Here is a 17,746-nt window from a genome sequence, read left to right as displayed (position 1 = left end):
AGTTGCCTAGATCCATGAAAAGAATCACTATTATGGCAGCTATAGCCTTATGAAATGTGTTTCTTAAATAATAATAATTAAAAGTCAAAATTACTCTTTGATCTATGGACTGCAGAATGGATGTTGTATTAATAGGCAGGAAAACAACATTTATCTCCTATATGTCTCCATCAGGGGTCTTGGGTGACCAGGTGCGTTGTCAACAAGCAGTAATATTTTGAAAGGAATCTTTTTTCCTGAACACTAGGTTTCAAAGTGGCCTTAAAATATTCAGTAAACCATGCTATAAACAGATGTGTTGTCATCTAGGCTTTCTTGTTCCATTTATAGAGCACAGGTAGAGTACATTTAGCATGTTCTTTAGGGCCCCAGGATTTTTAGAATGGTAAATTGGCATTGGCTTCAATTTAAAGTTACCAGCTGCATTAGCCCTTAATAAGAGAGTCAGCCTGTCCTTTGATGCCAGGCATTGACTTCTCTCTAGCTATGAAAGTCCTAAATGGCATTTTTTCACAATATTAGGCTGTTTCATCTACATTGAAAATTTGTTGTTTAGTGTAGTCACCTCCATCAATTATCTTAGCTAGATCTTCTGGATAACTTGCTGCAGCTTCTACATTTGCACTTGCTGCTTCACCTTGCACTTTTATGTTATGGAGACGGCTTCTTCATTAAACCTCATGAACCAACCTCTGCTAACTTCAAACTTTTCTTCTGCAGCTTCCTCACCAATCTCAGCCTTCATAGAATTGAAGAGAGTCAGGGCCTTGCTCTGGATTAGGCTTTGGCTTAAGGGAATGTTGTGGCTGGTTTGATCTTCCATCCAGACCACTAAAACTTTCCCCATATTAGCAATAAAGCTGTGTTGCTTTCTCATCATTTGTGTGTTCACTTTTAATTTCTCTCAAGAATTTTTCCTTTGCATTCACAATTTGGATAACTGTTTGGTGCAAGGGGCCTAGCCCTCAGCCTATCTCAGCTTTTGACATGCTTCCCACTAAGCTTAATCACTTCTAGCTTTTGATTTAAAGTGAGAGATGTGCAACCCTTCCTTTCACTCAAACACTTAGAGGCCATAGTAGAGCTATTAACTGGCTTAATTTCAATACTGTCGTGTATCATGGAATAGGGAGGCTCAAGGAGAGGGAGAGAGGTGGAGAAAGATGGGGCAATGGCCAGTTGGTGGAGCATTAGAACATACACATTTATTAAGTTCACAGCCTTATATGGGTAAGGTTTGTGGTGCCCCAAAACAATTACAATAATAACATCAAAGAGCACTGATCACAGATCACTGTAACAGGTATAACAATAATGAAAAAGTTTGAAGTCTTTCAAGAATTACAAAATGTTAAACACAGACATGAAGTGAGCACATGGAAAAATGGCACCAATAGACTTGCTCCACACAGGGTCGCAACAAACCTTCAATTTGTAAGAAATACAATATCTGTGAAGAACAATAAGATAAAGTAAGTGCCATAAAATGACGTGATCCTGTAAATCCTAAATAAATGTCATGTTGCAGGCACAGCTGAAATCCCCTTGGGCCCTTCTGAGTCACCTCATCTTGACTTTGGGGTTAACCTTCACCATGTGGGCTCATACTTTGGTCTATGGTATTAGTCAGCTCAGGCTGCTAAAACTACCTACCACAGGCTGGGTGGCTTAAACAACAAACATTTACTTCTCACAGTTCTGGAGGCAGGGAAGTGCAAGATCAAGGTGCCAGCGGATCCTGTGTCTGGGGAGGGCTCTCCTCCTGGTTTGCAGAAGGCCACCTTCTCCTTGTATCCACACATGGCCGAGAGAGTGCTCATCTCTCTCAGGTCTCTTCTTGTGAAGGCAATAATGCTATTTATGAGTTTTTTGAAATCATGAGATCTACCCTCAGGATCTAATCACTTCCCAAAGTCCCCACCTCCTATTGCCATCCTATTGGGAGTTAGGGTTCAACATATGAATTTTGGGGGAACACAAGCAGTCCACGAATTTTGGGGGTAGACATGCAGTCCATGAGTTTTGGGGGGAAACACGCAGTCCACAGCAGGTAGGGATGCACGAGTAGCACGTAACATTGCTTGGTGTGTTGTGTGCTCCTTTTGCAGCTTGTTGTCTTGGTGCAGCACAGTTTTTGGATAACCACTGGGCAAAGCACTCAGCTCTCGATCACACCTTTGCACTGATGTGTGGGTAGCCACTGGCGTGTCTGTCCTCACGTGAACACATTGAGGGCATTGTCCAGGTTTGCTCTCCCCAAGGGCAGCCCTTGCATGCCAGCAGTTGATTTCAGAAAACTCTCTGGAGTGTGTTTACGGTTAAAGGAGCAGGAGAAAGACAATAGACAGGGAGTGGCTCTGTTCATCAGGGTAAGCATGCAATAACTATTTTCCAAAGCACAGTAATAAATCAATCAGTGGCCTTCATGTTCCTGGTGTCTGTGATGATGGCTCCTCTCAGGAGGTGCAAGGGAAGCCTGCTGATTGTACAGATCGTATCAGTATTTATTGCTCTCCCTGCTGCTCCTGGGGAATTCATAAGTAAATCATTACCCAATTGCTATAAGGTTGGGAATAGAAGACATTACGATGGGGCAGGTGTCAAGAATGAACCCAGGAGTTGGGGCCAGGAGACCCAGGCTGAGCTCCCTGCCCTGTCACAAGTTCGTAAATGAGGGTGATGACCGTCACTGCTCTGTGCCTCTGGTCTCCGGGTTCCAGGAAGTCTGGGGCGTGGATGCAGCACCCAGAGGCACTGCAGCCAGGGCACAGGGAGTCACGGCTATGCGGGGGAAAGGCTTAGTTGCTTGGAGGGCCCTAAAGGAGGCCTGAGCCTCAGAGTGCCTCAGACTGGGTCCCCCTGGGGGCAGCCGGCTCACTGTCTTGGAGGACACTGCATTGGACACTGCCAGGTACAGACCCACAGACCGGCCAGTGTTCTGGCCCTGGAAATGCGGCAGCAAGAAAAAAGCTGAGTGGCCAGTCCCGTGTCGTGGGGCCTACCAGCCTTCTGGGCCAGCCCCACAATGCCAGAGAATAGACAAGGGTACCCCAGGCAGGTTAGAATAAGCCTCTAATTAATCCAGAGCTTAAGGCAGCTGTGGTCAGTGGGCCAATCAGACCAGGGTCTCTCCCTGACTTTTGCCGGCTGTGTGACCTTGGGAAGGCCACTTTACCTCTCTGAGCCTTATATCCTCTGTGCCTCTAAATTAGGGGTACTCATACCTTCCTCTGAGAGTGCTCAAAGGGAGTCACTCAACCAGCAAGTTCTAGCACAGAACCCAGCTGAGCCGAGGCAGCCCTGCAGGCCTCTGGGGCAGGGGGCTGCAGTGTGCCCTAGCCTGTCTCTGTGTCCCAAGTCAGTCCCAGGCCCATCCACATAGAGATAGCCCAGCAGGGCTGACTCCCTGGGGACCCCTTTCCCAGCAGTGTGTGGGAGTGGAGGTCAGGCCCTGGGGGGCCGAGCATCTGGGCATGGTTCACAGTTCCTGCTGACCCAGCACCCGACATCCCATGCCTCATTGCCAACTTCACAATGGCCCTATCTGGACCATGGCCAAGGCCGCTGTCCCAGTGAGGACGGTGAGGCTCTGGGAAGGACCTCCCCAGGGCTGCAGGGCAGTGTGCTCAGAGCTGAAGGCCCAGGCTGAGTCTGTGCTTAGACCCAAGTGCTTTCCCCAGCACCGCGTGGCCACTGCCCCGGGTTGGGGTCATGCGGGCAGTGGCAGGTCAACTGGGCTGCAGGTCCTTGAGGATCGGTCTGTTTTAAAGACTGCAGTGAAGTGATGATTATTTCATTGTTAGTTCTACTTTTCAAGGCTGAATGACTGAAGGGAAATACTATGAAGGACAAACCACAGGTGGAAGGAATGCCCAGTCCAGTTTAATTCAACCACGTTTTGCGGCACTTGCTGGCGGTGCTGCGCGCTGTCCCGCCCATGCAGGAGTTCCTCACGCCCTGCATTTCTCTAGCTGCAGCCTGACTCGGGGTGCAGGAAGGAAGAAGGCTGGGACAGGTGGGAGCTTATCCTGGACTCCCTGGGTGGGCCTGGTAGAATCGAAAGGGGCCTTAGTGCAGGGCGGTCAGGAGGTCAGAGAGGAGAGAAGATGCTACCCTGCTGGCTTTGAAGACAGGGGAAGGGGCCACGGGCCTAGGAATGTAGGTACCTCTACAGGCCGGAAAAGAAAAGACTCCAGAAGGAACCAGCCCTGCTGATACCTTGATTTTAGCCCTGTAAGACTCGTTTTGCACTTCTGACTTCCAGAGAGATAACACAATAAACTCGTATTGCCTCAAGACACTGTTTGTAGTAATGTGTTACAGCAGCAATAGGATATTAATAGAGACCCTGTGCTTCCCATCTTCTGTCCAAACCTGCATGTCCTGTGGGCTGTGGCTGTGAAATCCCGACCTCTGATCCATGACGGCAGAGGACAGTTGGTGCAGACAGTACCCCTGCCAGGCGTGGCTGGGTGCCTTTCCTGGCCTAAACTTCTTTCCACTTAGAAGACCGCAGGAGTGGTGCCAATGCAGGAATTTTATGGTGGCATGGATGGGGTTTGATTGGGGAGATCGAGCCACCTGAGTCCCCAGAATAAATCACACACTGCCTAACCTGTTATTCAAAGCCCTCTGCAGTCCACCCTACCCACCAAAGGCCAGTCTACACTCCAACCTGACTGACAGGCCGGAAGGAGAACATTTCAGAGGATCTTGGCGATCGTGCCCCAGTAAGTCCCCTGAGAAAATAATGTGGCCCTTCCTTTGCCTACAGTTACTATGCTTCCTTCCAGAACACAATCACTTTGTGGCATTCCTGGCAGGCAGTGTTTCAGCTTCTGCTTGAATATCTCCAGCAGTGGGGAGCTCACTGCCTGCAGGCCAGCACCAAGTGATGATAAGTCCTTCTTCAAGGAGGCAGAGGTAATTGTGAGCCTTGGCCAGGCTCTGCCCTCTTGAATGACCAGAGGACACCCCCTCCCTCCACCAGATGCCACTCTTCACCTGGTCAGGATGCAGCCAGCCACAGCACTTCACCTAACTGCCACAAATTTGACTTCTGAATCCAAGTCCTGATAAAAATGCAGAGGGGGGTCAGGAGTGTCCTGAGGCTGACCGCTCAGGCCTGCCTCCAGGGCGCCGAGCCACTCTGCTCAGCACAGAGGTCCTGTCGGCCACAGAGCTGCACCCCCTCCCCGAACGGCTTTATGATTCTGTGCACCTTTGTCATCTGGTCTAGGACAATGAGAAGAAAATGTGCTCTGTGCATGCTACTCAATTACATTTGCTTTTTAAACACCAGAAAAACCTACTGCTTGCAGTTTTCTCCTTCTATAAGACTGGGGGCCTCTCAAGGCCTCAGGAAACTCCCAGTTCCTGAGATGGGAGCCCCATGAATGCTGGGCCCCCCAGTCTTCTAGAAAGGAACCCCTGCAGAGACTCATAACCTCTTTCACATTTCAGCAGTGACATCATAACTGACGGGTTGCTTTTCTTTCCTGTCAATACTTTTTAAGCATCTGGGATCCTCTCAACACACAACTATTTATGGGAGCAGATCCATGCTCTATCTGGGGAAGTTCCTGAGCAATAAGGAAATGTGCCTGAGAAGGTGGAACAGTGGCTGTCCTGGGAAAATGCTCCAGCCAAGAATGGGCTCCAAACGTCTCAGCACCAGAAAGCCCTTTGTTTGAAAACTTGTGCACTTGTTTTTATGACGGTTCAGTACGTACTTGGGTGCATGCATTTCCTCCTTCTCATCTGTGGCACAGAAAACAACGTGGATCAGGGAAGGCCTGCCTGTTTCCATGGAGCTCCAGGAAAATCTATCTCGGATCAACTGCATTGCCTGTAGTTGTTAGGAATGTAATATATTTCACATTTCTTGGTGGTTTTTATTTACCCTATGAATAGCAGGTGATCATGTAAGAACAGCATATGGCCCAGAGCAGCCCTGGGTCTGCCCTTGGGTGGGGCTGAGAACATAGGCCACGCCTGCACCTTCCTTCCACGTGCTGCAGTGGGTGCCAGGCACAGCCAGACCCCCTCCACCCGCCTCCCCCTGCCAGCTTTGGGCTTCCTATTGCCTTTGTTGAGGACATCGCCTGCCCTAGGGACAGTCAGGGGCAGTTAATGATCACAGGAGACTTAAATGGGCTATGGTATTCCTACTCTCCAGACCCCCCAGGGCCCCCGGGCCAGTCCGTGCTGCAGTGCACTTTGGGGTCAGTGCAGGAATTTCAGTAGCTAGAAACAGGGTGATTGCTAGACTCTGGGCAGAAACGCCAGGGGGCAAGCATCTGGGGTTGAGAGATGTGGCTGCCACCCAGGGACAGGAAGTTGAGGTGTTTATGGGGGTGTTTTAGGGAAAGGTGCTGTGCCCTTTGGGGGAGACTGCCACTGCCATGTCCCTTCCTCTCTGCTCTCTGGGATAGACAGAGGCATGGCAATGGGATGAGCCGAAACAGCCTCCTACAGGCAGGCATGGAAGCCAGAACACCCGCTCTCCACAAGAGCTCTCCTGCAAAGCCTCCTCCCAGCATAAGGCCTGCACAATTCCAGCTGAGTTTCTGCCCCTTGGCCAATTACAACTGCTTGGATTTGTCCATTTCAGTTCCCTTCCCCTCCCACAGTCTCTGCAAGACACACCCTTCAAAGGAACCAGTTCCAGCAAATATAATAATGAATCATAAATTTTATTTCAAAATGTAAACGTCACTAAACATGCATACACGTTAAAACAATAAAATTTACAATTTCGTTAATTTTTTTCTTTTGCATAGGACATCATTACAATATAGAATCTATGCCATACAAAATACATACAAAGTTTTATCCAAGCAAGCCAAGGCCAGACTGGGAACTGTACAACTGTAATACTTCACTGTAGTGATCCAGGAAGGATGAAACGTGGCCTTCGGAAGCATGGTTGGGTGCTGGTTAAAAAAAAAAAGTTCCTATGGAAAAGGAAAACACGAGCTCCATGGAAATGGTCTTGGACCCTTGGATTCTGCCTTGGGCTTTTGGCAAACGATTCCAGAGAAGCTCCTCCAATGACTTTGGATGGGAAGGGGTCGCCTGTGTGGACCTGGAGCAGCTGAGACCCCGCTGTATGCATCCAATGTACCCACACAAACAATTCCCGGCCACCAAGGAGCCACAGCAAGCCCTAGCCGGACACTGTACAGATACTCAGGAGAAAGCTCCCCTTGTGCAGAGCCCCGGGTCCCCAGCACTCGGCACAAGGGGCCTCTCTAGGGTGAGGCCAGGGAGCAAAGTCTCCACTCACACACCCAGAGTCAGGCACCCTGACCTGGAATGGACACTGGGGCTGTGACCCCGCATGGGGTCTGAGCCACGCTGGGAAGCCGCTCCCCTTGCTCCTCTGGGAGGGCAGCCTGGGGAGGGAGCCGGCCAGCTAAGGCCAGCTGTTGTGCTGAGTGAGTGTCCTTGTAGGTATTCAGCTCACACACTTGGTTTCCAAATGAGCGTGCACAGTGGCCTGTCAGCAGGTCCTCTGGAAGAGGCCAGGGAACAAGGCCGAGCCCTGGGGGAAAGCTGTTTGCACGCCCACCCCCAGGCCTTCCTGCCTCCACTCCACTCCCCACCCTGGAAGGCATGACTTGCAGGGCAGGGGACGCTACTTTTCTCCCAGCCTGTTTATTTTTAAATAAAAGTAGTAAAGTTTTAAAGCTGTATGAGAAAGGGAGAGGCTGGGCAGGGCCAGGTAGCCACACTGCAAGTCATCTTGATAAGGGGTCAGTAGAAACCAAGCGTGGACACAGGCTCCTGTCTCCTGCCACATTCAACTCTTCCGACTGGGGAGGGCTGGGACAGCAGGCAGGAGGAAGGGCCTCGCCCCGAAGGGTGTACAGGCCTTTATCAGTAGTAAGCTGGATTGTACATCCAAATTCTGGTACAAAATTCTCTGGAATGTGTGTAGGACAAAACTTCAAAGCCTCAGAATCAGGAAATCAGAATCATAGGACCTGGTTCTCCCCGAGGTGATCCTGAATTCAAAAACCATCAGCCTACATCTCCATTTCAGCTTTGGAAAATATGGTCACCAGAATCGCATATGGAAACTTTGGACAGGAAAAGATGTGGATAACTTTACAAAGCATTTCTTACTGGTTACAATGTGACCAACACATCACACCCTCTACACCTTCTAGCACTGTGTCTTTGACTAAATGACCTTCTTTAAATGGTGGGTTTAAAAAACAAAAAGAAAAAGTGACATCTATCAGAAGTCAAAATAATCAGGTAGCCTTGTAAACACAGCCACAACCAGGAGCCCAGAAATGAGGCCATGCTATTGCTCAGATCACATCTTCCTCTTGGGTGGCACAGCCGAGGTCCTGAACGAGGTCCCCAGGGAGTGCTAGGACCCTGTGCAGTCCACCGTAGCAGAGGCCAGCCTCGCTGCCCACCCCACCCCTGCATCTCCCCTCACTGGGCTGAGCAGTGGCCCAGGGCGTGGTGAAGCCTGGCTGGGGTCACAGGGACACAGGTGCTTCTACCTGGAGGCTGCACTGTGGTAAATCCTGCACCTGCACAGACGCATGGCCTTGGAATAAAGTCGGGGAGACGGGATTTTGCACCTCAAGTGCTGTGGGTGCAGTGGGACACAGGAAGGCACCTCCAGGACCACGTTCCCTTCAAGGGCATCACTGCCCGCTCCTACATAGCACCCAGCAGGAGAGGACTCCAGGGCTCTTTGTGGAAAGGGCTGTGTTCGTCTGTGTTTTTCTGTATGGCTGTAGGATTCAGTAGGCATTTGGGGAGCTGCCAGTGTTCCCCTAATATGGCTGATGCAAAGAGGGGCTTTCTTGTTCGGGACATGAACTGAACACCCCGCCCTTGATGGCTGAGCCCAGAGTCAATTTTAGGCCTTTTTGTAGGGAACTCTCCCTTCACTCAGGCGACCTTCACTTTGAGATCTCTGCCCCTGTGGCCCGCTAGAACCGAAGTCTGCCCCAAAATAAAGACTCGAGTTTTCACTATTATTTCTACAAGCCCTATGGGTTCCTTAAACCCACCGAAACCGGCAAGCATGGCCATAAACCACAAAAATGAAAGACCCTGAAATAGACCCAGGCTGGGAAGACATTCTACACGTTAGAAGAAAACGAAGGCTGTTTCAGGAGGGTCCTGCCTGTGTAACTGCTTCAGTGGGTGCGGCGTTCCGAGGCCCACCACCCTCTTACACAGGCACCCCCCCATTTCACGATGAGATGGAAACCTGCTAGTGAGAAACCATCTGAACTGAGCCTGAGATTTATGGATCCCCCCTCCCCCTTTCAAGTGAGATGAATTTAAGCCCCAGATGATTCAAGAGGGTCTGGCCAGGAATGCCCAGCGGGAATTCCCTCCTGGTGCCCTGTCCCCACTTCCCAGGCCAGGCTGGGCCTAAGGACCGCACCCTGACATTACACGAGAACCACTTTGGGAATGAAGACACACTCATTTGCCAAAAATAGCCAACTCCTGCATATTTCTGTTTTAAGGCAATGTTACCCTTCCATCTATCAGACGGAACAGCCCTGGGTCATTTAGAGGAAAAATTAAATTAAGTGCTCTCTTTGGAAACAGCCAACACCCACTTCCCTCCCCCACCCCCCACCCTGCTCTAAAACAAACCAGCTCTATTTTTTTTATTCCAAGATGACTGGGTTTGGAGTCCTTTCTTTCCCTTCCTATGTGCAGACAATGTGGAGTTAGGAAACCTCCTCCCGAGACACCGTGGGCAGATCCAGATCTCAAGAGCACTGGCTTCTCCCGCGGAGTGCCTCCGGGGACACGCCGCTCCCTCTCCCTGCCTTCCGGAACCCTGGACGGTGAGTGCACCAAAGGACTTTGGAATAAAATTCCTGAACCTGGAATGTGAATTCCTGAGACATGAAATGTGTTCAGAGTGTGGCTTTCTCTGCCTCACACGGAAACAACTTTGGGAGGGACCTCACTTTGGAACCGGGCATGAAGATCTTTGCACCCCAAGCACCCAGGGCTCTCTTCTGTCAAGGTCCCTACTGCATATCAACTCTCTCTCCCAGACCAAATGCAAGCAGGGCTGTCCTAGAGCCCCAGTGCAACATGGCACCCAGGCTGGCCAGCTCTGCATCTGACCAGGATGGGGGCTACCCCTTCCTACCACCATGCAGTGCCCACTGTGCTACTCCGAAGCCACCACCATGCCATTAGCTGATCTCAGCTGACACATGGTAGTTAGAAACGGGCACCTGGAACACACTGCCACCTGCGCAGCTGCTGTGGACAGAGGGCACCCATCCACTCTGGAGCCAGCCAGAAACAGCGGCCAGAGGCTGTGGGTACTGGCTGGGCCTGGGTCTCTGTGGCTTCTCTATGCGCACCCCATGCCGTGGCAGGGCCAGTGGAAGCAGGATGGCCACAACCAAGGCACTCTGGGCCCAGGAAGCCCACCTATGGCCCTCTGAGGTCCCAAGGGCCGTTTCTCAACAAAATGAGTACCCACTGAAATGGGTATCTCTACAAGATAACCCAAGTCTTCCCCAAACCCACCCACCCCCACCAACACACACACACACACACACACACACACATATATACACATACACACACACACATACTCTATCCTGGGACCTTGTATGTACAGGCCCCAACTCTCAGGAGGAAGGGAAGGTGGTGCCTGGGCTGCAGGCTGGGGTGGACACCCCAGGTGTCTGCAGAGGAACTTGCTGGACCATGGCTTGACCGATCTGGCCCAGGGCTCGAACCCCAGCTAGCTCAGGCCAGGGCTATGGGAGCAAGCACCCCAGCTCTCTGCTCCCCCTCTCCTACCAGGAAAAGGCTAGCCATGGGGCACCCTCAGCAGTCCTAATGTGCCACAGACTGGGTGTGGCCTGGGGCCTCCCGGGCAGGGCAGGGAGAAGCTGCAGGGAAAGGGATGAGGGATCCAGGGGACATGGGGAGGCTGGAGATTTGCTGAGTCTGTGCTGGGGACACGGTGGGTCTGAGAAAAATGTTTCCCACAACTTTCTGTCTGGTGTTCCCTGGGGAGGAAACAACACACACATATGTTCCCCGACAGCATTTCCTATAACATCCGCTGTGCCACTCCTAAAAAGTTCCAAGTCACAATGTTCCGGTCTCTTGCTACAGAAGGGTCTCTACGAAGTACCGAAAGCACTGCCACAAGCTCGGCCGCTCACAAAGACCCTCCGATGAGGCAACCCCATGACCTCACCCATAGTTTCAAACAAAGGTGCCTGGACGGCAGCCCCATGGGGGAGAACTCCGGAACTGGATGCGCCAATGAGACTTTCTGCCATCTTTTTAGAAGACCAGAATCCCCATCGGAGAACATGGTATGATAGCAAAGGGGCTCCATGTGCCTTCTGTAGGGACACAGAGCAATGGGGTCCCGGGCAGGCATATCCCAGGCCCCTGCCTCGCCGGGCTGGGCTGTGCAGCAGTGGGCCCAGCCAGGGCTTGTAGCTCAGCTTCCAGTGCTCCGAGGGGCCACCAGGGGTCTCCTGGGGCAGGGAGCAAGGCAGGCAGGGCCCCAGAGGGCACCTGCCCCCTCCACAGTCTGAGAGGCAGGTGGTCCTTGGCGCCACAGCTTAAGGCACCTCTAAGGGGGCCTGTTTCCCCAGAAACAGCTGCGTGGTCACCCAGCCAGGCCTGTGCGGCCAGAGCTGGGCCGCAGGCAGGAAGACGGGGAACGCCTGCCACTGAGGACCACAAACGTCCGTGACCACGTCTGCTCCCAACTGACCAGCCGACCGGCAAGACGGATGCCCAGTGCCACCTGGCCTAGTTGGCCTGCTCTGTCCCCACTGTGTTCCTGGACAGAAAACTCCAGAGTGCAAATCTATGTACAGAGTAAGGCGGCAGGAAGGGGTGTCCTCACTGACCTCGTGGAACGTGTCCATCCCTGAGAATGGGGGTTCAACACCGCTGAATCTCAACTTCGTGGGCATGTCTATTGTGCAATTTGTGGAAGGTGTTTTGGGAAATTTTTTTTGCTTTTTGATTTTTTTACAAATTTACTTTGACACCTGAGGTGAAGAAAGTGTTTTTTCGTGGACTTCTCCTGAAGTTCTCTCTTCTTCCTTATTACAAAAGGGAGGGCGGGGCGGCGGGCGGCGGCAGGCGCGGAGCGGGGCTCAGGGGGAGCTGGCGGGGCTGATGGTGGGGCTGCTGGCGTCCGAGCGGCTGTAGTCGCTGAGCGAGCCGGTCCGCGAGCCGCCGCCGCGCCGCTGCAGCATGCCCGGGTGGAAGTTGGCGTGGCGGCGCGCGTGCTTCGTCAGGTGGTCGCTGCGCATGAAGCGCTTCTCGCAGATGGGGCAGCTGAACTTCTTCTCGCCCGTGTGCGTGCGGTAGTGCCGCGCCAGCTCGTCGGAGCGCGCGAACTTCTTGTTGCAGTCCTGCCAGCTGCAGGCGAAGGGCCTCTCACCTGCGGGACGGGCGACAGGGCAGAGCGTCAGTCTGGGGGCACCTGGCCCTGCCTAGCCCCGGTCAGGCCCCACGAGTCCTCACCCTCCTCCCCCTGAGCCACCCCAGCCTCTCATTAACCCCCTGCCCCGTGCCCCGTCTCCACCAGCCTGTGACAAATCCATCAGGCTGAAGACGAAGGTGGGCCAGTGCCCTTCCTGCCCACACTGGGATGGAAGGGGACCATGTCCCAGCGTGACACCGCACTTCAGGCGCTGAAGCAGCGGGCCCTGTGGGGTGGGTGTGGGCCAGGGCCCGCTAAGCACACGCAGGCTGGTCCCACCGGAGTCCCGCCCTGGATCCCTGCACCCTGTGGTGCGGGGAGGCGGTTCCCAAACCCCACTGCCCGATCTGCATTCCAACCCGTCTCAGCCACATCTGTAACAAGGGGCCGCCCGCTTAGACTGGGAGATTTTTAGGGCCTGAGGTTCTCCAACCGCTGGTCTATGGCTCCTCCCACAGCAGGCTGGTCCCACCGGAGTCCCGCCCTGGATCCCTGCACCCTGTGGTGCGGGGAGGCGGTTCCCAAACCCCACTGCCCGATCTGCATTCCAACCCGTCTCAGCCACATCTGTAACAAGGGGCCGCCCGCTTAGACTGGGAGATTTTTAGGGCCTGAGGTTCTCCAACCGCTGGTCTATGGCTCCTCCCACAGAAGTCCCAACGTGGTCAGTGACCGTGAGCAGGAGATTGCCACAGGATCCTGCAGACCCCAGCATGGGGACAGACAAGGGTGGCAGGCAGAACACCTTGTGCAGGGTGTGCAGGTAGGGAGGAGATGGAACACAGTGGGGGTGGAAGCACTGAAGAGCAGTTATAGTCAGGACCCTGCCCCTCCTCCCATCCCATGCTCAGAGTGAGACAGGCTGGCCAGCATTTATCCAGGTGAGCTGAACCACAAAAGCAACATCAACTGCTCAGGGAGACTCTGCCACCCCAGAATGCAGCTCTTCTGGCATTGGGGGCCGCCATACAGCTGCCCTTCCTACCCTGTCTCTCCCCTTCCTTCTCTCCCCCCATACAGGCCCTAAAGCAGACTGCCAGTCCCTGAAGCTGGCCCACCTATGCCCAGCAGAGGACATCCATACCACCCACCCATCGTGAACACAAACAGACACCCAAAGATGGTCAGACAACCAAGGAAAATCAGCAGCATAAAGGAGAAAGGCCAAGTGCAACAAAACCACCAACTCCAGAGGAAAAGGACGTAAAGCCAGGGAACAGCAGAGAATTTAACCTAAAACTTCTAATTAGCATTTTTGGAGGAATTTGAGACAACATTTGATGCATAGACCAAACAGGATACCATAAAAAGAAAGTTCAAAGAGCAAAAAATAGCATTTAGAAGTTGAAAATATCATTGCCCAAAAAAAATTCCATAGAAAAGCTGGAAATATACTCAAGCAAATATCCCAGAAAAATAGAGCAAAAAAATGGTTCTAGAAAATACGTGAACATCGCAGTGCATGTCTTCTAGTACTGAAGTTGAGGGCCAGGTGTGTCACATTTGCTCTCCTTACTGATCTTACTTTTGGGGAGAAAGGGTGTTGGGGTGGGATTTGAGATCAGGTAGCCACCATTGTTTCTCAAACCAATTGGACAGACAGTAGAGATGAAAAGTTGAGAGCCAGCAAATCAACCCAGGGAGTTCAACATTTAACTATCAGGAGGTGTCAGGTGAGAAAACAGAAAAAATGGAGAAGAAATTACAAAAGAAATAATAGAACAGCATCTGTCAGAGTAAATAATACAAAACGAAGACAGGAGACGAACACAAGCAAGGTTGGCACAGAAGAGGGCAGAATAAGTGAGCAAAGGCCCTGCTGTCAGAATTTCTGCAACGTCGGAACACACTCAAAACAAGAGATCCCAAAACTTACTAGAGAGGGAGGGAAGAAACAAATACTAGGTCATCCACAGGCTGGGACAGACACCAGACATCTACGTCACACTGGATGCTAGAAGACAAAGGAACATGACCTTCCAAGTTCATGTCTCTTGCACTCTGCAAAAATGAGAAAAAAACCCCAAGAGCCCAGGGACATGAGTGAATTGTGAAGGGTCATCTTAGGACAAAAGCGAGGCAGAGGCCTGAGAGGCCACTGGAGCAGAGGACCACGACTCAGAGGGGAATAGTTCCAGGAAGAGAGAGCTCTGTGCACCAGAGGGAATGGTCAAGAGACTGGATAAATGTCAAGACACTATGAAGACATATTACTATTCTTTGTTTAAAAGAAAAAAAGAAAGGCAATTAGAAACTCCAGGAAACACAGAAGACATACAAGAAAGTTGTCATCCAAATTAGATGCAAACTAAAATTCCACATGATTAGGAGCAATCAGTCAAGAGCTCTGTGCCAAGCTCGGTTCTAGGGCCCTTTCCTATGTTACATTATTTGTCCTTCACAGCAACCCCATGAGGCGGCAGAAGGAAATATAATCCCAGCACAGGCCCTCGCTGACAGAAGCAAACTATACAGTCATGTAAGTCATGTAAGCCTTAGCACCAGCTGTCGGTGTTCAGAACTGATCCTATAGACAAAGCCCATACAACTGACTCAGTGGCCCCCCAGAGAATGTGGATTCAAGGGAAAGGTGGGACCGCACATAGTGTACGGTCAATGGATATATCTAAGTGTAAAACACAGGTTTAAAGTTATAAGGATAGCCAATAAAAGTAGTAAAATAATAACACATTATCAATTCAGGAGGAGGTGGGGGAGTACGAGTGAGGTAAATCCTTAAATTTCATGGCAGGAAGGTAACAGAGAGTATCTAAACATGATAAATTAAGAAACAGCAATAAAATCATACAGCTCATTTAAGACAGTAACCACCAAGATAATTTAAATCAGAAAAGAAAGGTGCTGGTCTGAGGAGTGGAGCTAGACTGGTAAGAATATTTTTTGTTGTAAGCTCTTCTGTGGTATGGGTCTTTAAAAAAAAATATGTATTTCTTTGACAACAACGAAAAGTCATCTTAAAATATATTCTAGTCCATTATTTCCCAAACCATGTTCAAAGAAATGTTATCACTGAATGAACTGTTAATAGGTTCCAAGAAAAAAATAGAAAAATTTGAAAAAGGCCACATGGTAATTCCACTCTTTGAGATATACAATGCACATTAATCATTCACAGCCTGGAAAGGTCGAGCATTAAATGGTCTAGCATTAACTATTTTGGGTATGAAAGATGAGGCTCTAGACCCTGTGTGCACCATGCAGAGACGGTATGGCCTTGGTCAAGCTCCTCACTGCCTCTGGCAAGGTGGACAATGGTCCCCACAAAGATAAGCCAAGTTATAACCGCCAGAACCTGTGGATGTGAACTTATTTGGAAAAAGGGTCTTTGAAGTCCTGAGATGAGCTCACAAGTGTGAGAAGAGGAGAGAATGGGAGGGGAGGCATGGAATAGAACCTCCCTCAGAGCCTCCCTCATACTACCAGCACCTTGATTTCAGATTTCTGGAACTGTGAAGACAGTAAATTTCTGTTGTTTTTAAGCCACCCAGTTTGTGGTCATGTGTTACAGCAGCCACAGGGTATGAATGAATACACTGCCCCAGCCTCACAGTGGGGTCCACGTGGCAATTCCATGGGGCTGCACAGGACCATCCTTGGCACCGTGCCTGGCATGCTCCCAGTGTTCACTCCTGAAGTGTGAGCTATTATTGCTGCTCTTATGCATAGCTATCCCACCCGGGTCTTCTCACTTTTGGGCCTGTGGGGGAGGGGAACCAACCCAAATTCAGACTCACCCTTGCTTCCTAACAGCCCTTACTGGGGGCTTTGTCCTTTTCAGGTCCTTCTGCTTATAATCCTGAGAAGCACATGGGGTGAGCAAAATTATAGGTGGGCCACGGGATACTGGGGCTGCAGAGAACTACAGCATCCAATGGGATGGGACGCTGGTACCAGGAAGCCTAGAGTGGAGGAAGGTGGGAAGCCGGGCATGGCCACCAGCACACAGCTCTCAGCCTCTCTGGGCGTCAGCAGCTCCACACTTTGAGCACATAACCGATGCCTGGCCTAGGGGACATGGTCTTGACCCAGACAGACAGTGTTCCCTGCTCAATTCTCTATTCCCCTGTCAGCCTCCTGCAGGAGAGGCAGCAGCCAACGAACTGGTCCACAAACAGAAGTTATGATTCATGCTGGCAAGGGGCAGCACCAGGTCTGGCCAGGCGGCACCTGAGTGGTAACATTCGAGCAGCACCCAGCAGGCTGACAGGGAGCAGCCACCACAATCAAGAATGGGTTGGGGAGAGGCGGACAGAGAACAGCATACTCCAGGCCACTGTCACTCACACTTTTTGCAAGGAGCCCCAAGTGCTTTTATTTACATGGGTTATCATTGCTGATATTTACCATATTAGAAATTAAAACGGAAAAAAATCCCACAGTCAAGCACACATTCCAGTAGCTGTCAGCGTCATGATGCCATCACACATCTTGTAGTGTCTGGAATATCCCACTGTACTCTTTTGGGAGAATGAAGAGCACATAATGTTATTGTTATAAAAACAGTTTTGATTTCATGGCCCCTGAAATGGTCTCAGGTACCTGCAGGTGTTCTCTGACCTCACTCTGAAAACCACTATTCTGAGGACTGCCTCCAGGAGGGTGTGTGTGGCTGAGCAGACTGGGGTAGGGGCACCCAGAGTGAGGGCTGGGGGCCAGCAAGGCCTGACTCTGCAGGGAGTGAGCCCACTTCCCATTCTAAGGCAAAGGGGCAAAGGGAGCCCACTGGAGTAAACAAACCCAGGCGTCCTTCTTGCTAGGCTCAAATCTAGCTTCTGCCTCTTCTGGGCACATGACATGGAGACAGCAACAGTATGATAGGACTTCACAAAAAGGGGGCCCAGTCTAACTGAGAACTGGCCCTGTCAGGAAGGGAAACTGGTCCTACCTTCCAGACCCCTGGCAGGGAGCTCCTAGCCTTCCCACAGAATACCAAAGCCACTCCAGGTCCCACCCTCAGCAGCCTGGAGTGGCCCACCTGGCCCTAGCTGTGCAACGCCTATGAATGGGGCTGGCAGGGAAGGGGGAGGTGGTGGGAGGGCCCGGCCACTGAAAGCGGGCTGGGGGAGGGGCCAGGTGGTGCAGGGTCAGGGTTGGAGGGGCTGCAAGTACCAGACAGTGGGGTCACAGGTTGGGGGTTGTTAGGGAGGGTACCTGGGTATCTGGCCTCAGACGTAGGATTTGGGGTGCGTGCAGCGGCGCACAGTGAGGCAGGGGCCAGGGGTGCAAGGAGTAGGGCGGGGTATG

The 17,746-nt window shown here is 51.6% G+C and overlaps 1 protein-coding gene across 1 annotated transcript in view; it reads right to left on the bottom strand.

Annotated features, from left to right (window-relative positions):
* Positions 1–6,674: 6,674 nt before the first annotated feature.
* KLF13 (Kruppel like factor 13) overlaps positions 6,675–17,746 on the bottom strand; it is a 46,942-nt gene continuing 35,870 nt past the window's right edge. The window contains exon 2 of the mRNA XM_045560544.1: positions 6,675–12,439. Within this exon, the coding sequence (XP_045416500.1) occupies positions 12,150–12,439 (290 nt within the window). The 3' untranslated portion in view covers positions 6,675–12,149. The remainder of the gene's footprint in view (positions 12,440–17,746) is intronic.

The sequence above is a fragment of the Lemur catta genome, chromosome 9, assembly GCF_020740605.2.
Source record: "Lemur catta isolate mLemCat1 chromosome 9, mLemCat1.pri, whole genome shotgun sequence".
Taxonomy (NCBI): Eukaryota; Metazoa; Chordata; class Mammalia; order Primates; family Lemuridae; genus Lemur; species Lemur catta.
The sequence above is the reverse complement of the archived record's forward strand: the minus strand, read 5'-3'. Positions and strand labels throughout refer to the sequence as shown.